We start from the raw sequence: 27,235 nt of genomic DNA, 5'->3' as shown, positions 1-27,235 counted from the left end.
CTATAGGTGTTCATTACGACATTGGTTTCACTCTATCGAACCAACTTATAGAACTGAACCATATGATAAATTTTTCCTTCTTAACATACCTATCCATATTGATTTAAATAATGACTGCACCGTTCTATTTCTCTCACAAAGCTCATTAATGGCACTTTCCTACTAAACTTCTAGTCAAGACACATCTCTTAGAAGTTCCAATAACAGTTAACCATTATAGGATAGTGTTTTCCTGCAGTACCTGGAATGAAACCTCTTATCCGGAAACAATATACCTAAAAACAAAAATTAATTGGAAGAAATTTTCTACTAATCTGTTGAAGAAGAACAAGGACCAATATGACCACGTTATTTTAACGAAGAGAAAACATCCTTGAAAAACTTTAACAAGAGAACAGGCTTATGTTGATGAACCATTGCATACTAGCATTGTTTCCTCCTCTATAGTCTCCTTATTTTACTAACTACATGCGGGTATTTGATGTGCCTCAAGTTAATTGTTGAAATATACACCAACTACGTATTTTCTTTTGCTGAATTTTCTAGGTTATATGTGTTGAACATTTCAATGGAAACTGATTATGTTACGAGAAAAGTTATTAAGGAGCACATGCAATAATGAAAAATTATTTTATATACCCAGCCTTTCTGAGTTGAGAATTGAAATAATAGATACTAAATGTATCACGAAAAACTGAATTGCTTTCCACTATCGTACTTGTTCATCAATTAGACATAGTTTATACTTATACGGTTTTCTCACATATTTCCTGGAAGTTCATCTTTACTCATCTGTCTTTTCTATATCATGATACTTACTCAAGTAAACTCTTATATTATCAAGCAGTTTTAGTTGTCCTACTGCATTTTTTCCACAGTTATATATAGGTCAGATAATCATATGCCTTCAGTACTGAACTTCAGAACTAGGTATATTGCTGTTGGTGTACTTCAAATTTTAAATGTCTGCACTAACTGTTCTCGTAAACTGTATCAGATATTATAGTGATAAATTAGGTTTGATAAATCCGGATGTAGAAGTTTCTGATACAATATGGTAAAAACCAACGTTTTCTCTACGGATCACATCATTCTGCTTGAAAATGTACATCTAACCTCTAACCTTCAATTTCGTCTGCTTACATTGTGAAATTTCTATACTATCTACGCCAATGCGCGCTAGTGTGACGTCATTGGACGCAGCCGAGTATTTCCGATCTCCACTTGCGCCTCCTTTCCTATATCTCCTTGGGAATCTATCTCAGACCACAGAACACTAATATAAGACCTCACATCAATAATTCATTTCTAGCGTTTGAAATATTGGAGTGTGTTAGAAACTAGAAATTGTAAATATTTGAATATTATGTATAAAAGGTTAATCGTGTGTGTATGACTACATACCCGTATGTACCGTTTCATTAAACGAGCTTAATTCCTTAATGCCTTTTTATCCCAAAGAGATTCTATGCTTGAACGTCGTTCAATGAAAGGTGCATACGGCAATAAATACATCACAATAATTGTTGATCGAGATTCTCAACCACGCAATACTTGAAAACGAATTCCTCAACCGTGAGTACTTTCAAATAAAAGCACCGTTGTTATCGATATTCATCTTTCATAAATTTCAAGTTCTGAAGGCAATGATTTTTTCAGCCTAAATCAAAACCAATGACTAAAGAAGAGGCCATGCGTTTGATAGAATTTGTAGCAGCTGATGGGGTCATTACCAGCAGAGCTATTAATGCTACCAACAATAAATTGAAAGAGGAGAGATGGAGAAGATTGACCGAATCCTTCAACTCTTCGGTCTCAATTTTTCTACAATGCGCCCTCAAATATGAATTAATTAAATCCAATAATTAACTCACAGCACCTCTGCTCAGTTGAATTCTATATGTGAACTCGTAATCATTCAAAATAATCGTGTAATCAACTCGTGCTTCATAAACTTTTTGTATTATGGTCTCTTCCGATTCACTTTCTTTATCATCAATCAACTCTAATAATTCCATGTCGCTGTCGTCGCTACTCAAATAATCCATTTTTTAAAGTTAATTACAATTCAATTGTCAAGAAAACAGCACTGAAATGCACCCTGATAACAATTTCCAACGCTTATCTCTACCCCTTACTGCTCGAACTCGACAGATCAAAAAACTGAACTACCGGAGATACTTTTTACAATCGATGGTTTACTTCAAATTTCTTTGAAACGCAGGTAGGCGCATATATAATGAAAGTTCCTATCTCTGGTTGTCTATCTGACCTCATTTCAGAGGAAGGATAGATCGCTGGAGCCAGTAAGAATCGCTATCTGCAGATAGAATATTGAAACGTAAACAAGCACAAAATGACAGATTGGTCTATCCCTAGTATCTATCTATCCACCGTTTTGATGGATAGATAGGTTATTGAAAACGGCCGTTAGACAACACTAAGATTTCGCAGAGATACTTCCGTGATTCAAGGTCCTAAAAATGTCGCTGTCCATACAAATATCAAAGTGCCAGGAATGAACTCCTCAGCAGAAATGAGACATACTCTCTGAATCTCAGCTGACAATCGAAAAAAATCCGAAGGTTTCTGCAGCAGGTGGAGGATGGAATTGTATCATCACCTATTTTGATGTCAAACTCCGCATTGAGCGCTCTCGGAAAGAAAGGTATCTAGTAATATTTTTTCACGGTTATTTTCCGTGCAATAGTGCATTATTCTGAACAAGTCCTCATTGAACCGTTCGGCAGCTGCAGAGACAGAAGATGGACTTTTCTCCATAAATTTGGCGTCTTTGGACTTCACTCTTTTCCAAACTTCATCTTATAATATTTAATCAGCAATATGTCTATCAGTCAATTCCTCACTTCTAGAATAAGCTATATCATGTTCTTCACAAGCTCCATCAAGTTTATTTATACCTGGATCGTTTCTAGAAAGACGTTCTTCGAGTTTTGTTCCAGGTCCAGAATATTGATATCCAAGTAAATGTAACTCAAATATTATTATAGGTACATAAAGAAATCAGTATTTATAGTCCTATTTCTTCATCATTAACAGTGACTTCTGATTACTGAAAGAAAAAATGCGAATTAAACAACATCAGGCGGTGTTACCAGTTGTGAATTTGGATTATCAGGATGTTAAATATAAAATTGAAGAAAGGAGGAAACATGGTGATCTCTTTCCGAACAGTTGAAGATTAACATTTGCCGGTCTAAGTGGGTGTGGAAAGTCAAATGCACTATTGAGTTCAATTTTCGATTTGAATGGTTTGAATTTTGAAAATGTCTACATTTACTCAAAAAGTCTCTACCAACAGAAATAGCAGAGCTTAGAACATATTTTGAATGAAGTGCCTGGAGTGGGGTATTTTCCATTTGAGGATAATGCTGGAATTGACGAACGAAACGATGCGAAAGCAAATTCTATTTTTATTTTTGATGATGTCATATTTGAAAATAAAGATAAAATTAAATCGATAGATGTAGTATTTTTTTGTCAGACATATGTTGCAGCCAAAAAGCACCTCATAAGAGATAATACGAATATATTGGTAATATTCAAACAAGATGATGTAAATCTTAAACATATATTCGATGACCGTGTATCACCAGATATGACTTACGATGAATTTAAAAAAAATTGTGGAATCTGTTGGAATGATAATTTTGGATTTTTGGTAATTCTTGAAGACTTTGGCAATCGACGTTATCGATTGGGTTTCGATAAATATATAGCACTAGATGATTAATAGTCATTTGTGTGCGATGCATTCCAACATGAAGATCAAATAAGCTCGAAATAGGAAAATTACTATTCAACAACTCATTCAGAATATTAAGAAAAAATATACTGGACTTAAACTTGGAAAAATTCAGGGCGATGAAACTTTGGAAAGACTGTATACCCCATATCAAAACAAACCAAGCGTATAGAAGATGAACTTGGTAAAAAGTATGTGGACCACAAAACATCTGATTTGAATAATCTGAAAATACTAGAGAAGATCTCAGACCACAATTTTCATCAACACTAGATAATAAAGTTTTTCCTCGTAAAAGAAGTCAGGAAATATCTTTTCAACCATATAAGAGAATGGGTACCATTATGAAACCATCACATTTCCGTTCACCTGAAGAGGAAAAAGAAGAGATAGTCAAAAAGATTGGAACGCATGTCGTAGAAGAAGAAGAAGAAGAAGGACAAGAAGCGGCCTCATCATTTACACTAAAATTGAAATTCAATAAACCACAAGAAACCGATTAGAAACGTCCCCTAGTGAATTTTTTACATAGAAAAGAAATTGTTACATCAAAAAATGATGATGATGATAAAGACCACAGGGTGAATGATTCAGATTTATTCATGGAGACAATAATTTGTTTCCAGTTTCTCAATGAATTCAGCAATTTCAATAATGCTGAAACTTACACCGCGCAAAAAAAATAACGCACATTATGAAAATCTCAAATTTATTCTACAACTGGAGGTGTTCTCGATAATAATTAGTTTTATCAGAATTATGCATGTATATGTTATCCACTTTCAACGATTTCCTTCAATACACATGTTATTTCCCAGCAGAAACAAAAAAAGATGATATTATCAGATTTTGAATGTATTGGCTCCATTTTAAAATCAGTTGTTCTAGATCAATTCTAGTGATCAATAGTTCTTCTTTCGTTTGATTTTCTACACCCGATCGCTATGCAACGCGAAACACGCAATTTGACCCAAGAGGAATGTGCCCAAGCGGTAGTTTTGCGAGAAGAAGGGTGGGCATACACAAGAATTGCAGAAAGGTTTGGAGTTTCCCATACAAGTGTGTCCAGAATGTTGCAGCGATTCAGAGAGAAAGGTATGAATGTCCGAAGACCAGGACAGGGTAGACCACGGGTAAGAACTGCTATTCATTCAAGAACGTTACTTGAGAGTTTCTTCATTGGGACAACGGTTTGCAACCGCTCGCCTCCTTCAAATTCAGCTTGAGCAAACTCATGAGGTGCAAAGTAGTACTCAGACAATAAGAAATCGCCTCAGAGAATACGATTTAAGGCGTCGTGTCGCGGCAAGGGGCCCAGCTCTTACCCCAGCCCATCGAAGGGCGCGTTTGGATTTTGCGAGAGAGAATATCCATTGGGAAGAGGCCGATTGGGAAAGAGTTCTCTTCAGAGATGAGTCTAGATTCTGCCTTTACCATTGTGATCGACGTTTCCTTGTATACAGACGTCCACATGAAAGATATGCTCAGTGCAATTTCCTGAATACTACTAGTTTCGGGGGAGGATCGATTATGGTATGGGGTGGAATATTTTTGACTGCTCTTACAGACCTAGTGGTCGTTGATAATGGAGCTATGATTGCTGAAAGTATATAGGAAACATTCTTGAAGATCATGTAGTACCATTTGCCCCATAAATTGGTTAAAATTTCATTTTTATGGACGATAATGCCAGACCCCATCGTGCGCGCATCGTTCAGGAGAACGAAGAGGTTGAAGTCTCTTGAATGGAATGGCCAGCAAGAAGTTCAGATCTCAATCCGATTGAGTAGGTTTGGGACAACTCCAATAGAAGGCTGAGAAGTTCAGAAAATCATCCAGCTACTCTTAATGACTTAGGAATCCAACTCGGAGTAATCTGGGAAGGATTAGATCAGAACATTTTAAGATCACTCATTTTGAGTATGAACCGTCGTTGCCGAGCTGTAATTAACGCAAGGGGTGGAAATACCAAGTATTGAATCACTTATCAGCATTTCAGTATTTTAAAAATTATTCATTTCTCTTCTTTCACATAGGATTCGGTGAAATCCTGAATTTTTCTTCCATTTAATGTGTCTTGTTTCGTGCAGAACCTTCCCGAGAGAACATACAAAATAAGTTATAAAGTCAATGTAGAGTTAACTTCCATTAAAATTGAGATTTTCAGAATGTGCGTTAATTTTTTTGCGCTGTGTATTCAGAACAATATCCAGAAAGGGTCAGAGATTATGTCTATTCATCGTTAACACAACGAGATATCTATGAACATGCTCACGGTCCTACATATAATCATAAACTTTCAAAATAGACCTTAGGTAAAACAACTTTAAACTTCCATCAGAAAACTGGTAACTTACTGATTGGTAATGAAAGATTTGGTGGTATAAATGGACTTTATAATTTACTTTTTGAAAAAGAACCACAAGAGTATAATAATAATCAATGAATTCTGAAAAAGTACACCTCCGAGAAGGATTCGAACCCGCAGCCCTCTTGATTACCGGTCAAGTGCTCTTTCCAACCGAGCTACCAGAAGCCACGACTTCCATCTGCGTTGACGGACCTATACTGAACCAGAACCCATTTGTTAGTAGTGGTCTACTTGCGAACGTTTTAATGTTCGCAAGGGTTAGAGATCGTTAGGTGGTAAGGGAGCAACCACCTTTCAGTGATCATCAAGATCCTTTTTACCCATTACCCATGGCATCGTCGACATTTAGCCGCGGGTTCGAATCCTGCCTGGAGGTGTACTTTTTCAGAATTCAGTAATTGTCTGCAAGCCATTAACTTATTTATTGATCATAATTCACAGACATGATTTCCACTTCTCAATATAAAAATAATGAATCTGATCTAGAAAATTATCGTGAAATACTGAAAATGACCAATGTTCATAGGAGAAAATTCAATTCTAATAATCCTGTTGAAGCGAATTAAGGATTTATGGCCTTATGCAACGTTTCATTAATCGAGATCAATTCCTGAAACATTTTGTTTCCATAGAGATTCTATGCTTAAACGTCGTTCTGCGTGCAGAAAAAAGTCTTATTGCGGGCGTGGTAAGGAGATGAATATCACGAGTCTGAAGTGAAAAAAATTAGTGCTATCTTTCCAATGGTTTTATCGATGAAAAATTAATAATTATGCAAATGTTTTCTTTTCAGCGAAAGAATACCTCATTCAGTGTACTTTCGAATGGCATATCAACTTTTGTGCTAGCTGCTTATCCTCAGCCATAATATAATGGCTAACAACATAACAACGAAAAAGTCGAAAAATTCCGAACCGGAATTAAGTCTATTTTGAAGCTCTTCATGACTGAATCTTCATATAATTCTCATGTAAATTATTTAATTTATCGTGAATCAAAATAATAACAGGAAAAAATTAACTTAATTTTAATAATATAGATTTTATAAAAAATATAAAGAGAACAGAACTTTACTACTTATAACAATTGTTCAAAATGTCCTCCTTGTTCAATACATTTGACACATCGTTTTCTTACTGAATCTACAACACTGCGAAGTTCATAGCGTTTCTGATGCATTTCTGCACAACACAAAATTTTATTCTGTCGATGAGCTCCTATCGAGTTTGAACGCGAATTTTATAAACTTTCTCTTTCGAAGTGTTCCAGACATAAAAATCCGAAGGCGTAAGGTCGGAGCTTCTTGGTTGCCATATTACCGGGAATGGATTCAAATCCATTGCATCCCAAAATATTCAATAGATCTCGATGGCTGGGCAAGTCCATTTGAAACCAGATATTTCGTCTGTTAGACAGAGGCATTTCATCCAATATGTCTTTTAAGTTGCTTCGGATCAATTTAATGAATTCTTCAGCATTAAGGCTATCGGGAAGTATAACTGGTCCGAAAAGTTCTCCTCTTATGACTGTCAACCATACGTTTTTTTTTTTATTCAATGAACGGTATAAAACCTTTTACAAAAAAAAAACAATGAAAATTACAAAATCATCAACTATTTCTACTATTCAGAAAACATTACATAATAGAATGTAATAATGCACCCCGTTTCTTGATCAATGGAAAAAAAAAATCACAGTGTTATGAGATGCCTTAAATCTAACCTCAATCCCGAGACCGACCGATGAAATATATCGAGACCCAAGGAATCTACGGACATTGGTATTCCGCATCATTCTGGAAACTGGAGAATGAAAGCAGTAATTAGTTTTCGATAAGGCAGGTCTAAACAGATCGAATCTCCTGACCAATCTCGAGGAAACATATAAATTGAACTGGGATAGAAGTTCAGGAGAATACAAAAGTCCTCGAAACAGTTTACAGACAAAAATGACATCTGCATGGAATCTTCTTGTTCTCAAGGATGATAGTCCAAGCTGGTCCCGCAAACGACTCGCAGAGAAAGACATAAAAGAATATTCGCCTCTTCTGATGCTAAATATTTGAGAAATTTGTTCTGTACTTTTTCGATGAGAAGGCTGTCCACGGCAGTGTAGGGGGACCACACGACGGATGCGAATTCCATATTTGGTCTTACAAGAGTGACATATAGGTATTGTAGTGTCTCGCTGCTGAAATCTCTAGTACTTCTGAGAACAAATCCCAAAGTTCTTAGGGACGTTGAAGTAATCATTTGGATATGAGGCTTGAAAGTCATCTCTCTGTCATATGAAGTACCTAAGTCTTTGACAATAAATGCTCTCTCGATGGGTTGCCGTCTAATGAAATAGTGTACTGTTATAGGGAATTCTAATCGTGAAACAGTCATGAACTTACATTTATTGATGTTAATTGTTAGACGATTGGCTGCACACCATTCCTCAACAGCTCGCAGATCCGACTCCAAAGCCTCAACGTCAGCCATCGATTTAACCGAAGTGAAAAGCTTCAGATCATCGGCAAATAAAAAAAAAATTGACAAAACGGATGACGAGTCTTATGTCGTTAATGAAAATCAAGAACAACAAAGGCCCCAGGTGACTTGCCTGGGAACGCCATACGTGACAGAAACCGGAACTGAAAGCGTGTTACCTATCTTCACGAACTGGAATCTGCCCGAGAGATAAGAACTCAACCAGAAATAAAATCTTCCATGAAAACCAAATGACGCAAGTTTCCTCCCCAGAATCGAGTGCGACACCCTGTCGAACGCCTTAGCGAAATCAGTATACACAACCTCGACCTGCCCATGATTTCCCAAGGCCTCAAGAACAAACTGAACGAAGACAAGTAGATTGTTCTCAACACTTCTACCCCGAAAAAATCCGTGCTGCTCAGGAATAATTTTATCATAACATCTAGACTTTATTTGATCATGAACAATAGACTCAAACAACTTAGGGATGGCACTCAGTATGGTTATTGATCTATAATTAGAAATATCCTCCTTAGAACCCGATTTGTGAACAGGCTTGACAAACGCAGACTTCCAAGAAGTCGGGAAAATTCCATCATTCAAGGATTTGTTGAATAAAATTTGAAGCGGAAGAGCAATGGTTTGCTTACATTTTTTCAAGAATAACACTGGAATATTGTCGGGTCCAGATCCTTTATTCACATCGAGAGATTCAATGCTATTCAACACATGTTCAACATGAATCACCGGGACAGAAATCATGTCTTCGGAATCGTGATATGAGTTGTCAGTGGATTCGCTGGAAATATTCAGATCGCTCGGAATATAGACTGACTGAAAGAATTCACCGAAAGCATTGGCTATATCTTTTTCAGTATGAAAATGATCATCCCCATAACACATAACACCTGGTAAATTAGTATCGGATTTCCTAGCATTCACATAGTTCCAAAATTTTTTAGGATTGCTATGAATAGATTCTTCGCTCTCCTTGACAAAATTATCATAGCATTCTTTAGTCAAACTCTTACATTGCGATTTGGGGCTACAAAATTTCAAGTAATCATCCCATGTGTTTGAAATCTTATATTTCTTATGAGCCATCTTCTTACGAAAAATCAAATCTTTCAATTCACATGAGAACCATTTGGGAGAATTTGACAATTTAATCTTGATTTTAGGAACAAATTCCTCTATTCCCTCGTATATAAGGGAGTAAAAAGCTTCAACCTGAGAGTCGACACCCGCATCAACTGCTCCAAGCATTGCAGTCCAATCAATGGAGGACATGTACTCATTGAGTCTGTCATAGTTTGCGTATTTGAAATTGAAAGTTATAAAATCATCGTTTCTTCTGAAGAAGTGATTTGTAGGAATTTTGAAAGAAAGTGCCGGATGATGAACATCCAACTTCGACAGGACATCATCAGCAGCATCGACTCTCAGGAATTCGGAACTCGAGAAAACTAAATCTAGCATTCTGCATTTTATATTAAGAATAGTATTGTTCTGATACAGTGTGAGAAAGCTGAAAGTCTCTAATAAAACTTCAGAACGCTGACAAAAACCCGATTCAATATTCAAGCACATGTGGTCATTAGACCAAGTAGTATTAGGAAAATTAAAGTCACCCACAATAAATATTTCATCTGGTCCAAACCCATCAACAGCAGCTTCAATGTTTTCACAGTGAAAGTCGTAGATACACACTGGCGACTTGGGTGGTATATACGCTGAAATTAACAAAAACTTCCTACACCCGATAGAAACAACAACGAGAACATCTTCGACCGACATCTGCACACGGGGTACGCACTGAACAGAGAAAATCTTCTTTATAGCTATTACACAGCCACCACCTTCAGTTTTTTCACTGGTTGATGCAGATCGATCAGTTCTATAAATATTGTAGTTCCTCAACTGCAGCTCCAGGTCACCAACAGAATCGTTCAACCAAGTTTCAGTGATTAAAATTATGTCATATGATGAGATGTATACGTTTTGCATGAAATCTGCGAACTTGGTACGCAGACCTCTCACATTTTGATAGTAGACAGTTAGATGATCAGACTTTATGGACTTGGCTGGCTGCGCATACTGTAAGGCAGAGTGCGATGATTTTTGAGAGGGGAACGATCCTTGGATTTCCTCGAACATAACGAATCGTTATGTCCTTCTCCCCTCTGGACTTCTTTTCCTCCAGTTCCTGTCGTACCCGTGACAAATGTTCCCTCTACTTTAATGTGAGATCAGCCCTCACTCGGACGGGCTCAAATTTACTTTTGCTTTTCAGAACCTTAAGAGCATCTTCGGAATCCTTAAAGGATACCTTGATGGACGAGAGGCCATCATCTTTGCTACCGCCAACACGCGTGGTACGGGCAATCTTAACTTCCGGAAATACTTTAGACACCATGTCCTGCACCATCTTATTATCCTCCCGTACCGGTCCAGTCATCGAGACACCGTAAAACATCACGTTTTTCGCTCGGAGTCTACGCTCATCCAGCTCTGAATAAAATTCCTCAGCAGAGCAAACCCCGCTGGTGCCTCCAGATGGCGCAGAAGGAACCATCTCAAGCCGATCAGCCCGAGAGCCAAGGCTGAACATGTCCTCCTTTACAGCAGAAATTTCCTCCGATAACTTACTTAAAGATGACCTATGATTACTTAGTACCTCAGCATGCTTATTGATGATTTATTCATGACTTCGCATATCAGCAGAAATTTTATCTACCTTTGCATCGATAGCTGCGATGTCGGTGACCGCCAAAGAAATAGCCCCAGAAAGCGAATCAAGTTTGTTCACCATCAGCTTGAATTCACGCATTGTTATGGGGGCGCTGTCATCCCCTGATGACGAATGTTGGGTCGAAACGGTGTCCACGGATAAGTTCTCAGCCTTTCTCGCTCTTCTGGAAGAGGTGCAGTAAGAACAGGACCATTTTGTGCCGAGATCCTTAATAGTCGTCTTATCATTGGATGTTAAATTAGCACATACTAAATGAAATTGACTATAGCATGCGGAACATGCAATAATTTCACCGCATTTCGCCGTCAATTTGGAACAACTCAAACAATTCGGCATTCTTGGCAAAAAGAAATAAGCTGTACAAATCCTATGATGTATGGACACCTTAGAATGGAAATATGAACGTTATCTCGCACAGAACCCAGAGATAAGATAACGGAGATTATGAACTGAGAGATTGTAAATAAACAGTGTCTACATCAGTGTACTTTACCCATTCATGAAAAAACTGCGGGCTGAAAGGTACTCGAAAGCTTTCACCATGCAATGTGGACAGTCTCAAATTTAGAATTTTGTAGTTTCAATTTCCACCAATAAGAACTAAAATTTCAGAGCACAAATCGAAACCAACCAGTCAGCTAAAGAATTGGTACTATAGGCTGGATCTATTGTATGGACACGTTGGACGTTGGACGTTGGTGGACACGTTGACCCTTAACTCATGTTGGAAATGAGAAACAATAGTCGCATGAGGGTTTTCTCTTTCCGACATATGGGTATTTCGCAAATTAATCAGACCTGATTTCGTGAATGTGGTCTCATTAGTCCATAATATCCTATCGCCCCCTCACTCTCCTAATTTATTCAGCTACCACCTACAAGATGTAAGTCTGGTTTCAGCATCTACACTACAGGTAACAGGTCCTGCACCTTTTTCAAATGATATGGATGTAATTTTTTTTTTGAGTACTTTGTGTACTGTAGAATGATGAATCCTCAATGTAGAACCTGTCCTCCCGGACAGCTTGAAGTATAGCAGGTGCATGCTGGCTTTGATGACTATTTCGACCACCTTCTCTGTTTCGCAAACCACCGGATAAGCAGCTAGCACAAAAGTTGATATGCCATTCGAAAGTACACTGAATGAGGTATTTGAAAAGAAAAATATGTGCATAATTATTAATTTTTTATCGATAAAACCATTGGAAAAATAGGACAAATTTTGTTCTCTTCAGACTCGTGATATTCATCTCCTTATCACGCCCGCATTAAGACATTTTTCTGCACGCATACTCTCTTATCCCGTAGTAAATTTATCGCCCTTTCCGAAAATGTGGTCAGATTTGACGGGCTACAAGGAAAACTGAATAATGATTGAGTTTATGAAAAAACTTGAAATATTTCGTGAAATCAAGAAATATTGAATTGACGAATAACCGACAACATTTCGACCATGTGTTATATGACATTTTTTGTTGCAAATCACTCTTCTGATCACCCCTTGATGTTTGGCCACTTTAAAAGTAGACACCCTATATTTATTGGAATGATGTAAACGAAATTCTTAATAGACTTCGATTACTATAATATATGCATCCAAAATTGATGATGAAATAGAGTCAATAGTCGAGGAGCTTCGAGAAGAAAAAGTTATACAGGGTGAGTCGGGAGGAACGGACTAAACTCCAGGTTTGTATTATTTACGTAAAAATAATTCCAAACAACCCATATGTTCTTATACAATTCTCATTTGTTTTCAAAATATAGCATAATTACAAACGAATAAATCTTCCTACATTAACATGATTTCAATCATAGCGCTGTTTCAACAAATGTTCAAAAATACCGCCATTAACCTCTAAATACATTCTACTTCTTCTGCAAAGGGCTTTTGTTGCTTTTTTGAGTGATTAATGTCTTTAATCAACAACACTGCCGCATTTCTAATGCTTCAAAAATTATAGAGTGGAAAGATAGAAAACGCCCTCATATCGCTAGTACTAAAAACTGACTACATTTTGGCCAGTGAAAACACATTTGACAATGCGATGGCGCTGAAAACGTATTGTCAATACAGACAAACTGTTAAATATCAGTTTTCTGTTTCGTAATTGAGGGGCGCGAAATTCAAAATCTATTCCTTGTATTGAATTTCAATATTGACCTTGTTGAGACCAGAACACAAATATGCTGAGCGACAAAACAAAAGGACGGTTTTGTTTTGTGACCAGGATGTTAGTTTTCATCTGAACATTGTTTGGAATCAATTGATATCAATGAAAGGAGCTGTTAGATGTGACGTTTTTATTTGCAATCTATAAAAAATTGACAAAAATTATGGACAACGAAAAGAGGTTCGACTAGGACACAAGATTATATGGTTATCTGCTATAGGTATGTCAAAGGTGTTTTTTCTGTGTAAACGTTTTGAATTAATAAAGTTGGTTAAATTTGTACAATTTATATCAAAAATTAATATGAACTAGTATGGCCAGGAGATCCACCTTGTAGGCAGATTAACCTTTACTGACTGATTCGACTTTCGTCCGTAGCTCGGGCCCTCGCAATTCGACTTTCGCCTTTCGTCCGTAGTTCGGGCATACGGCCCTGGCAATTCGCCTTTTGTGCGTAGCTCGGGCCTACGGCCCTCGCGTTTCGCCTCTTGCCCGTAGCGATTAGCCCTTTTATAAATATCTAGGCCAAAAGTGTTTTTTTAAGTGTCCGATCGATTTCGCGCACCCCGTTCTGTGATCGCTGCCAAGATAATGCTGTCAAAACTGACGTTAACCTTTAAATCACATTCTGGCATCGATTGTCAAAGTTCACTCACTTAATTTTCTCTGATAATCGATAGAAAATAATTCAATTTTGTGGAATGTCACTCGATTTTTGATAGACGCCAAAATTCCCAATTTTCTTACGCTTCTTCAGGTATATTTACTTCAGGAAAAAGACAGGCCTTTCCTGGGAGGAGGTTCCTCGGGCTTAGTCAGACACCCGTCTAATTTGATACAATTCAGTGATCATTTTTATCAACGTTATTATATCGACCAATATTCAATTTACCGTCATAAGATACACATTTCCATTACTTACATATTATTTACAAAATTTTCAGAACCACCATTGAAAAAAACCTTACAGAGGTTTTATACAAGGCCTGTATTCAAGCTCGTCAGTATAATTTCATCATGCTTTTTTATGATTTTTTCAGGGTATGGCGTAGATAGAGGAAAGAGAAGATAGCGCATTGCGCAGCTACGAAGGAGAGCTCTCTGTGTCCAACATCAACTTGTTGTTGTTTACGTTTTCCCCAATCCGAATCAATCTTTTTCGGCATATTCTCCACAAATTACACAATTTCCTGGCATGTCAACACCGAAATTCTTGATACTCAAGTCTTAAAACGCACGAAACACTATTACATCGAACACAATTACGATAATAAACATTCAAATGTTGGGGTAAACGTAAACAAACATGGAGTAGATACACAGTAAATGTCAACAAAAACATAGAGATGTTGGACACACTTTTCTTGTTGTTTACGTATCTTTCCCTTCCTCTATCTACGGGGTATGGTTTCTTTATGACACAATACACAAATTGATTAATGAATGAACAAAACACTCACAGAAGGTTTCATAAAACTTTGACCTTCCAAACACAATTTGACACCCGCTTCCCAAATCGAAATCAATAAAACTTATGCATTTCTGAATATGAGGGGTTCAGAGCTGAAGTGAACCAAGTCCATTGAGCCTAGTTTTGAGATGAATGGCTCAGAAGTTGTTTATCACATATTAATTCAAAAGTGACTTCTTGAGATTTTAAAAGGTTAGAATGTAAGCATATGCTTACATAAGAATAATAATAAATAAAGAAGTCACTTTTGAATTAATTGGTGATAAACAATTCCTGAGCCATTCTTCTCAAAACTAGGCTAAATGGACTTGGTTCACTTCAGCTCTGAACCCCTCATATATTGAAGGCAATTGAGAATCTTTGAATGGACGTATAAAAGTAATAATTTCCCCTAAATGGGTACTTCATGCAAGGGATGCTTCCTGTATACAACAATTTATGTGGATGGACAGTTCTCAATTGAATTGAAGTAAAATGTTCATTGCACATGGTGTAGTCAGCAGTGTTTGCAGGCCTTTACGCCTTGAAAATTTTATCTACTTCGTTGCACTGAAAATAAAAAGCAATGAATGACCGAGTGACCTGTTACCAGTTTTAAAACTTACATTCCCATTTTCCTTAGTAAAATTTGATCCAAAGTTCTTCACCATACAATAATTTTCGAACAATATTTTGAGGTTTTCACCAAGAAATTAGACAAAAATGTCAACAATCAGCAACTAGAATGAGCTCAATAAACAAAAGGCGGTACGAGAATCAAAATATTCAAAACCTCCTTGATCAAAATGGCTATCTGAAATCTCAGAAATTTCATATGTTTCTGTACATGTCCCTCGAAATGATATTTAAACCTGTCTTTGGGCCTTAAAAACACATTTGAAACACAGATGGCGCTCACATCACTTAAGTCGCTTCGTTTCCTATCTTTCTACTCTATGATCTTTGCATCGAATTAGGGCCTCTCGGGTGTCGACTTTCACTTTCTACATTTCATTTTTAAGCCAGCCCCAGAAACAAATGCCCAGTGGTGTGAGGTCTATAGATCTTGGAGGCCAACTAATTGGACCACCGCTACCAATCAGTACTCCTGGAAACTCTTCGTCCAAATATTTAAAACATTTTAATTACGCCATATCTTGAAAACAAATGAGAATCGTATAAGAATATATGGGTTTTTTGAAATTATTTTTTACGTGTATAATGCACACCCGGAATTTGGTCCTTTCCTCCCGACTTACCCTGTATATTGAATTGCATTGGGAGCAAAGTGATAAATTCAACATGTCTCTCGATAAGTTCGGACATTTTTCTCATAGAAATAAATTAACTTTCTCTATCCTCCCACGAACATCCGATAGTGACTTTGATTTCAGTAAAAGAAAATTATGTAATGTGGACAAACCTGTCTCTGTTCTAACAGCGTTAATAAGGAATATGTGGATATTCATATCAATGAACTACATAATATTAATGAAATCAAATAAAATACTGTAGAATTTGGGAAGTTAGAATTGAATAACTATGAATTTAAGGATGCAGTTATTAATAGGTTAGATAATTTTTATAATAAACAATAGAAATTTGTCGAAGAGCTCGAAGAGAGGTTCACTTTCGAATGAATACTATCAGAAACTAGAACTTGATATATATTTTAAGTCCCAGGAAGACAAATTGTATGCATTTCAAGATAAGGTTATCAAAGCATTTTATAAATTAAATAATATAATCAAATAATTAAATAGATAGCAGAGTTAAACCGAGAAGAGAAGAGAAAGATTTCACACAGATCAAGGAAACGAATTTTTCAGTGTAAATTTTCAATCTCTGAAGGAAAATTGCTGCACTTATTCCGAAACCAAAGCTCCTACAGCAGGAAGAGGTATAAGAACTATCAAGGAAAAACTGCTCAAATACTTTAGTTTGCATGGAACCTACAAATGGATCGATATGATATCCAGTATTGTTAATTAATATAATCAAACGAAACATCGTACTATTGGAATGAAACCATGTGATGTCAATAAAAAAAAATAAACGAAGTTTATTTAAAACAAGATACCACTATATGAAGATCGCCGGAAAGGGAAATTTCAAGGTTAATGATACGGTGAGAATCAGTAAAGTAAAAAATGTATTTTCAAAAGATTTGCAAAAGATACCACTATATGAAGATCGCCGGAAAGGGAAATTTCAAGGTTAATGATACGGTGAGAATCAGTTAAGCCAAAAATGTATTTTCAAAAGGTTACACGCCCAACTGGACAACAGAGGTTTTTAAAATGAAGAAAATTCAAATAACTCATCCTGTAACATATCTTCTCGAGGATTTGAGTAGTCGTCCGTTAGGGGCCCTTTTTATTTGTTCGGATTACAAAAGGTAAAATATCCAGACGTTTGTTTGGTTGAAGAAGTAATTCGTCGAAAAGGCAATGAAGTCCTAGTTCGTTGGTTGGGGTTAGACAAGTCACACGACTCTCGGATTGAGTCGACAATTATGCATTCTAAAAAATCCTACAATGAGATGGATGTCCAGGATAAGCACCTCAAGAATATTCGAGATTTCAAGAAACAAATTTATGAATATGAAACTAAGCAGAAGATGATTAGAAGTTTCGGAGGATTGACTATCTCCACTCAGGAGTCTAGAAAGTTTCAGGCAACATGCTCATCGTAACCCTTTTCATAATTTAATTCAGTTAGAATTAAAAATGTATATAAAAATTTAAAGGATTATTGGAATGTATGATTCTGGAACAATTGAACAAGAATTCAAATAGATGGTTTTATTTATCACAAACTGATAAATTTTCAATTAATATTGTCTACAGAATCTCCAAGGAATAGTATGAAATAGTATGAATATTATAATTCAATATGTGAACTCTATCATCCATATTACGAAGAGCTAGTTTTGTTTGATCGAATGAAAACATTTCATGATGTTTGGCCATAATATTCCTTTGAATTATAATATTATCAGTATTATCAAATAAGACAGATCAATCATCAAATTCAATTAATTTTTCAACAATATTTTCCTGACCACCTTTACTTTTTTGAAATATTTCAATTTTCTTTCCAGACTTGTCCAATTCTTATCATGTTTACATTTTTACCAGCGTGATTTCCTGTTTAGGAGTTCTAATCTATATTTTGTGGTTACATTTTCTGTTTACGGACTGTGTTCTTATATATTTCCTTATCAACATCATGTTCTTATTTCCTGCTTATGAGTTATTATCTTTATTTTGAGGTTACATTTCCTGTTTCATCATATTGATGTGGTTACATTTCTTGTCAAGTTCTTATCATGTTTAAGTTATTATCAGTGCGATTTCCTGTTTATGAGTTCTATGGTTTGACCTTGAATGGGACATGTAAAATTTAATGTTCGAGATAGGAGCTTAGAATAAAAAATATATGATCCGACGGTTATTGGCGCCCTCATATCAATAACCTTGAATGGGGCTTGAAATATTAAGAAATGGATCACGCCTTCATAGTAAGATAGGTAAATAATCAAAAAATTAATTCAGATGCATAACATCCGCAGATAATGAAATCAACGAATGTTACGATCTATAGCATAGCATAGCATTTCGTTGACGAATGAGTTTTGTTGCTCTGACGAGGTCAAATAAGACCGAAACCATGGTCAGCATCTACTCTTTGTCGACGAAATGAAATTTCTGGTGATACTTCGAGCGAAAGTAGTTTGTTAGTTCGATTTAGATCGTAGCTTGAAATGATGTTTTTCTGTCTATGAACCAAATAATGGACTACGGAGTTTTGTATTCTCCCTAATATCATAATGTGTGGATCTTTCGAACGGTGTGACATGCTACTCTATTGTGCGGTATTTTCACGATTTTCAAAGTTGTACACTGATAGTTTATTGAATCTGCTACTGTCTGATGGTAGATAACAGTAATTACGTGAGTTTTGGCTTCTGTCCAACTGCACAATCTGCACATTATTTGCATCATGACAACGCGATAAACGTTGGGTATGATGGGGTTTTTATTTATGTCAAGGACGAAATTGTTAATGCCTTGATTTGCATCTTATAGGCCTAATTTTTCGGTGGCAATTGGTTGTTTTTATCGCCCTCGTCCGTCCGATCCGCATCTCTTTGATTATCTCGCTTCTCTGTCGAACTCCTCTAGCAATGTTATCATCTTCGGTGACTTCAACTTCCGTAAGATCTCATGGCCAGCCATATTCCCTCAACCAGATAACTCATTGAGAGCTCATTTCCTATCATCTCTGGAGGCTATTACCAACTAACTATCTACCTGTTAGTCTTCTACCTATTATATCGAAGATCGCAGAGAAAATAATTTGTCATCAATTGCTTGAGTTCTTGCTGGATAATGTAGTGATTCCGCATCAACAACACGGATTTCTTACAGGTAAATCAGTAATTACCAATTTGTTATCATGCTTGGACGTATGGACCCGATCCCTCGGTGAAAATATCCCGTTGGACGTTATTTACTTGGATTTTTCGCGCGCATTTGATAGAGTGCCCTTGAGGCGGTCGCTGATGAAATTTGAGCATTATGGTGTTAGAGGTAAACTTCTTCGCTGGATAGAGTCCTTTCTTTCTCACAAACAATTCTCTGTAAGAGTGGGAAACGTCATCTCTCGGAGTAGATCCGTATCAAGCGGAGTCCCACAAGGCTCAGCCTTGGGTCCCCTTCTTTTTATTGTTTATGTTGCTGATCTTCCACATGCTTTGGGGTCACATTGTTCATTATACGCTGATGACGTTAAAATTTATGGTAGAGCCAGTTTCAAGCTGACCTGAACAGTTTACTTGATTGGTCACGTACATGGTTACTACCACTTAATGTCGACAAATGTAAGATGCTACACCTTGGTAAGAACAACCCAAGGCATGACTATTTCATGGACTGCGTTATCCTCGAGAATGTTCGGCTGCAAAAAGATTTGGGGGTCATCATATCAGAAAATCAGTCGTGGTCGCCCCACATCGAGAGCATTTCCGCCTATTGTACCTCATCAGGAAATCCTTCTCCAGATGTTCTGTCGCTACTAGAAGACAGACCTTGAATGGGTCTTGTAAAAAATTTTATAATTGACCGAAATCGCCGTGAAAGTTAATGCCGCCCTCACATCAAGAACCTTGAATGGGACTTCCACATTCAAGACCTAGATTAGCTGCATGGTTAACGTTCCTATCTCGCAGGTTCAACGAATGTGTAACGTCACTCGCCATCTTGCCTTTCACCATCACACCCCTTTGCAATATCACCCTCCAAACCTATCACCCCTTCGCCTCTCGCAATCTCACCCTTTCACCCTCCAACCTTATCACCCCCTTACAATCTCACCCCTCAGCCCTCGAAAACTCTCACTACCACCCTCCAACCCTATCACCTCCTCACTCCTCGCCCTTGTTGGAATTGACGAAATTGACTAATTTCTTCTAAATGAACCTTAGAATCACTTATGGGAATTTACATGTAAAAACTACCCTTATTGGTTCGGAACACGTGTTGCACATCTACTGACTATGTCATGAAAGCAATTTTTTCCATATGTAATCCTGAGTTATTGATAATTTGCTCGACCTACCTTTCACTTGCTATGGATGAGTTTCTCGACATAGACTTTGGGGACATCTCGAAGTCGCTGTCCGACCGATAGAGGAAACTCTCCCTGCGTTGAGGTAGATTCTGTAGAACCAGGCCGGCCGAGGGGGAGGCCACTGCGTCGAGAGGTGAGCGGCCTGGGCTTGCGCCATTTTCGATGTCGAAACTGAAAGAGAGAATTCACATTAAAATTATTGTAAACGGTTACGAGGGTCTTAAGATGTAGACGATCATTGAGAAAAATTAATGAAAATATCGAAGGTCACTGAATGAAGTCAGGGTTTTGGCTTCAGAGAAAAGTTACTTAGCCCCGATCTATCCTCCACAAGTTTTCACTCGAGAAATTTGACGGCAAAAATTTACTCAAAAATACATGAAAACAATCAGACTTGCAGAAATCTAAATCCATTCCTGGGTATGATATACTTCTATCATTTTTTCATACCCCGAGCATCACAGACACTTGAATCTCTTCACGAACAACTCGTGGCAAAACCGAAAGGAAAGGCGAAGATCTCATGGACCCTAGAAGCTACTGCAGCCTTTGAAGAATTAAAGAAGATGCTAGCTTCAGAAACCTTGCTTGCTCATCCCAAAGACGCCGCTCCTCTAGCCTTAATAAGCGACGCCTCAGACACTGCAGTCGGAGCTAATCTTCAACAGATGGTCAATATCGAATGGCAACTTACTGGCATTTTTCTCCAAGAAACTGTCATCACCAGAGACTCGTTATGGAGCATACGACCGTGAACTGCTAGCCATCTACCTAGCCATCAAATACTTTAGACACATCCTCATGTGTCTAAGCTCGAAACTTCACCATCTTTACGAATCACAAGCCATTGACGTATACCTTCAATCAGAAGACAGAGAAGTGCTCGCCCAGGCAGTTCCGACAAACGCTACGTTCCAGTGCAGAATATCGTTGCCGATGCCCTTTCAAGAGTGGACTATGCAGCATTGGCTACATCGCAAGAGGATGACGACGAACTGCAGAGATACCTTCGAGGTGACACAGGATTGCTGCTATGGAAGATGAAACCACATGGGTCAGACATCGCTGTGTACTGTGATACATCCACACCTCTTGCACGGTGTCACGAAATCGTTTCGCATATCATGCATGGTAAATTTTCCACGTCTGAATACTAGCACGGAAATTAAAAGATTTGTTGGCATGTGTTCGTGGTATAGGGCATTTATTAAAGACTTTTCTACTTTACTCTCTCCCATAAATGACTTACTTAAGGGCAAAAGAAAACGACAGGCAATTTCTTGGAATCCGAAGGCTGAGGAAGCATTTATACGGATCAAAGAAGCTCTAGGTGCTTCGCCTATACTGACATCTCCTAATTTCGACCTTCCTTTCACAATTCAAAGTGATGCGTCTGCAACTGGCGTAGTATATATATAGGAGGCGTACTCACACAGTGTCAACGGCAACGAAAAGGTGATAGCATACGCGAGTCGCTCTTTATCGAGGGCAGAAAGAAATTATACCGTTACTGAACGAGAACTTCTTGCGCTTGTATTTTGCTTGTGAAATTCCGACCATACGTAGAAGGTGTCAAATTTACCGTCATTACCGATCATTTTTCGCTTCTGTGGCTCAGTAAACTTTCCAACCCTTCTGGTAGACCTTCTAGATGGGCCGTTCGGTTGAGACAGTTTGACTTCGAATTAATCCATCGTAAAGGAAAAAATAATGTAGTAATGAATCTACAGAAGTCAGCACGATATCGATTGCGGGAAATGACGTGGATAGTTGGTAAACGAAAATGTGTCATAGAGTCCAGGTAAACCAAGACGATTTTCCCCAGTGAAAACTAATTGATGATAGACTTTATAAGCTGGTCCCCTAAAATGTACCTGTTGATTCCAATATTCCAGAGTGGAAGAATAAGAATAAGAATAAGTTTATTACATCCCCTCAGACAAACAACCTTTGTATGGGACAGGTCATACAGTTTTACAATTACAATATAGATATATAAAATTAGAACAGCTATTGAACTTATGTGAAATTAGAAAATTGATTATGTTTACAATCCAAAAATTCCCTAAGACTATAAAAGCAGTTGATCAACAGAAACTTCTTAACTTCCTTTTTGAAAACATTATAAGGTAAGGTCTTGAATCTATCAGGCAAGTGATTAAAGAGTTTAATGCCGTTATACAGTGGTGATTTTTGGAATTTTGAAGTCCTGTGAATTGGATATTCAAGAGTGTTCTTGTGTCTTGTGTCATGTTTATGGAACTCACAGCATTTTTTCAGATTGTCAAAGTTCTTCTTAACAAATAATAGAGTATTCAACATAAAGATACAGGGAAAACTCAATATTTTGTATTGTATGAACTTGGATCTACAGGACTCCAGGGGGTCCAGAACGAATATAAGGCGTATCAGTTTCTTCTGCGCAATGAAAACATCTTCCGCTAATGATGAACTTCCCCATAAAACTGAATTATAGCTCATATGGGAATACGCCAGTGAATAAACAACTAACAGTGATTGTCTAGGTAGAATATTTTTCAGTTTTTTAACAGCATAAAATGCGCTGCTTAGATTTTTACAGACAGAATTTGCTTGTTTCTGCCAATTCAATTGTTTATCGATTAAAATGCCCAAAAACTTCACGTGATCTGATGCTTTGATGTTACCAGTAGGAAGAGTTAGTTCAAATTCACACACCGAGCTCCTATTTTGAAAAAAGATCAAATCGGTCTTGTTGACATTCAATATTATTGCATTTTGGTGGCACCACTCCAGGAAAGAACCAACAAGCATTTCGCAAATTCTCCTAAGTTCCGAGATATTTTGTGCTGACACAAGAAATGACGTATCGTCTGCGAATAAAATGATCCGAACAGCCAACAAAAGATTAGAGTAAGTTTTTAAGTACTCCGGCAGATCATTAACGAACAGGATGAACAGCAGCGGACCCATTTCTATTGGATACCGTCTCGATTTATGATGGCCCACTTGAACAAACAGCAATCGATCTCTCAGATAGTCCGACACCCAATCCAAGAAAACACCTCGAAAGCCAATATTATACAGTTTACTGAGGATGAAACTGAAGTCGAGACAGTCGAAAGCTCGAGACTCATCAAACAATAGCCCAGCGACCGGAACTCCAGCATCTAGGCACCCGTAAACGTATTCAACGAAGTCACCCGTTGCGGACTCTGTCGACTTGCCCACACGAAAGCCATGTTGCTGACTAGAAATCAAAGAAAATTTATCTAAAAATTTGATCATCCGCTTATGTATACTTCATTCAAATTTATTTTAGCAGTCGGTTGGCCATGAAATAATTTTCTCAAGTTTTTGTAACTAGAACGAAGTAAGGTTGGCACTCATGAAATGTCGTTAATGTCATAACGCCGTTGCCACAACTAATATCAATTTTTATTACGAGAATTCGAAAATGCCGAAAGTGATTGAAAAAAGAGACAGGGTTTCAGGAAGTGCTATTTAGAATTCAGGTCCGCTCATTTGAATAGTTATACCCTGATATTCTAAAATCCACAATACGTCAGACGGTAGCGAACATATTCAATGTAAGAGAATTTATATAATGTTTCATCTGAATCTAAACGACTTATATTTCAGCTGAATATTTCCACAATCAGAAAGATTGTGAATGAAGAGTATGACAAAGAATTTCCTTCTATTGGGAGACCCAAAAAAGTGGTGGCATTTCAGAATTTTATGTTTGAGTGAATTAATGCGAAAAGTTAACTACAGGATTTTCGATAAATGTCATCGGAGAATGAGTTCCCTAAAATGGATTTTTCTGTTTTTCATTTGACTTGTCCTATACAATGTAAATGTCTTAAGGTACTAATAAATACCTTATTATTATAATTACATCAATGTATTAAGATGAATAGCCACAAATACGCACAAGTTGCCCTGTTACTGTTTATTCATGTGAAATTTTTGTTTTGCAACTTCCTTCAACTCCTTTTACTTATATTGATGCAAGATGATTTTTATTGAAAAATTTAACATTTTTGTAATTATCTGTTAATTCCTTCGGGAGATACCCATTGCCAACCACTGCATCATATGCATTTCATCTTCGGGTTAATATTTTTGAAATCTACAAATGATGTAAGCCAAAGAAGATAACGAACATTAACTCTCCTCAAGCTAGTGCATATTATGATATTACACTGATCTATTGTATTTTCCATGCAAATAACTGGATTTGGTATGCCTTCAATCAGTTTGTATAAACTTCAATTATGTTCGTCAGATATTTTCCGAAGAGATTCGACATTGTGATAAAATACGTAATAACAGAAACTTTTACGTAGAACGGGCAACATAGCGTTCATTTAAAACCCAAAAATGTTTTGACAAGCTTCATAACCCCACATTTTCGTACTATACAGAGTGAAATGTGTCAAATTTCCATGGCCAACCGACTGCTAAAATAAAGTCGAATGAAGTATATAACCTTCTCAAACACTTTCGATAGTGAACTGGTTATCGATATTGGCCGATAGTTGGCAACATCGTAGTTCCTAAAAATCAGCGAGAAAAAATAATACAGACTTTTCATGATCCTCCAACTTGTGGCCACCTCGGTTCTTCAAAAACATTTTCCCGTATAGGTGAACTTTATTATTGGCCTAAGATGCGCACGGACGTTTTCAAGTTTGTCAGACGATGTAAGACGTGTGGAGCTAATAAAATTCATAATCAACCCGGGTTAGGGTTAATGGGGAAAGAGAAGAACGTAAGTCTTCCTTGGCAAGTGATTGCTGTGGATTTGATGGGTCCATTTCCCAGGTCGAGACGCGGAAATACCTATTTGTTAGTAATATCGGATTGGTTCACCAAATATGTAATTCTACATCCAATGCGCAAGGCAACCGCTGAAAATGTAAGTCAGTTTATCGAGTCAGATGTTTTCTTGAAGTTTGGAATTCCACAGTTTATAATATGTGATAACGGCACCCAATTCGCTGGACGGGTTATGAAAAATCTAGCCAAGCAATACAGCGTTCAAAAGATTTGGTTTACTCCAGTTTACTCACCTCAGTGTAATTTTGTTGAAAGATCAAATCAAACAATTGGCACCACCATCAGATGCTATATTAGAGAACAAGACCACAGAGAGTGGGATAGGGAGCTTTCGAAGATTGCATTCGCAATTAATACCGCCAAACATGACGTTACTGGTTTCACGCCGGTTTTCTTAAATTTTGGGAGATATGTACCGATTAGGGGAGACTATTATGGTATAATTGAGTCTACAGACGGTATCAAACTGCTTCCTGAAAACAGGGATTTGTATGCAAATGGTATCGGACCTTTGTCGAGTATTTTTCCAGATGCTCAAAAGAGACTTCATAAAGCTTATGGTAAGAATGTGCGTACTTACAATTATCGTAGAAGAGTTTTCAATTTTGCAGTAGGAGATAAAGTTTGGCGAAGAAATAAGGTACTCTCGGACGCAACGAAGAATTTTTCGGCTAAGTTAGCTCCGAAGTACGTCTTGCGTAAAGTTGCTCAAAAGTTTCCAGGCTTTGTTATTATTTAGAGGAATAAGATGGTAAATGGCATGTGAAAGATTTGAAGCCATATCTTGGATCAAATTCCGACGTTTCCGTATCGTGAAATAGTTTATTAGTTCTTTAGTCACTTTGGATACGCGTGTGTTCAGTTAGGGTATAATCTTTATATACATATTTCTGCATCAGGATTTGTCTAATAATCGTAGAAGGATTTGTACAGTTAATTATAAGTTATTGAATAGGTAAGGATAGTTATAGAATAGGTTAAAAAAAAAAGGTAGATAATTAGACAGGTAGAATAGGTCTAAGTTAGGTTAGGTTCAAGTTGTGGCCGCAACACAAAAAAAAAGAAAAAAAAAACGAAAAAATAATAAGTAAATAAATAAATAAAACACACATAAAATATCACTAGTGATTAGGGTAAATTGGCTGAGAATTGAAACAGCGGGGTTGGTAGGGCTTACTTGCATTCAATTCCAACTAACCGGCTCATTAAAGCAAATTAAAAAAAAAAAAAAAATCGATATTATGTTTCATTTTTTTTCTTTGGGAGAGGGGTAGTGTAACGGTTTCAAATACCGTACTGTATATAAAAAGTTCCTATCATGACTTTCATTCAGAAGGTACAATTTTCCTCCTTTCATCCTAGGTCCATCTTTAGGAATTAATTAAAATTAATACAAATGTCGCTTAGAAGTTATTTTCGAAAATATCTGTAACAAAACGAAATGAACACAGGTGGCGATCGTCGTCCATCGAATTCTTTATTCTTATCTGATCGTCGAGTAGATAAGGATTTTTCTAGAATTTTCATTCTTCAACCTGTTGTCGACCTGAAAAGGGATTTGAAAATCAACGAAGTTGAAGTTTCGATTTAAGAATTTTCCGTAATACAGTATAATCGCGCCGATTCCTTCAGAATCGGGGAAATAATTTTATAAGTTTAAATTATCTTAAAATGGTTTTTTTTTTGTCTATTATTTTACACATGCTTGCGACCTGCAAATGTGATCAGTTGGAAATACATAGTAGATCATAGCACGTCGCGCTCATAGCTCATGTTTAAAGAACATTTAC

The 27,235-nt window shown here is 37.1% G+C and overlaps 1 protein-coding gene across 1 annotated transcript in view; it reads right to left on the bottom strand.

Annotated features, from left to right (window-relative positions):
* LOC123313577 (cAMP-specific 3',5'-cyclic phosphodiesterase, isoforms N/G-like) overlaps positions 1–27,235 on the bottom strand; it is a 411,318-nt gene that overhangs the window by 224,859 nt on the left and 159,224 nt on the right. The window contains exon 3 of the mRNA XM_044898521.1: positions 20,610–20,792. Coding sequence (XP_044754456.1) covers positions 20,610–20,792 — 183 coding nt within the window. The remainder of the gene's footprint in view (positions 1–20,609; positions 20,793–27,235) is intronic.

This window comes from Coccinella septempunctata, chromosome 5, assembly GCF_907165205.1.
Source record: "Coccinella septempunctata chromosome 5, icCocSept1.1, whole genome shotgun sequence".
NCBI classification, from domain to species: Eukaryota; Metazoa; Arthropoda; class Insecta; order Coleoptera; family Coccinellidae; genus Coccinella; species Coccinella septempunctata.
Note: the sequence above shows the minus strand (reverse complement) of the source record. Positions and strands in the feature narration are given on the sequence as shown.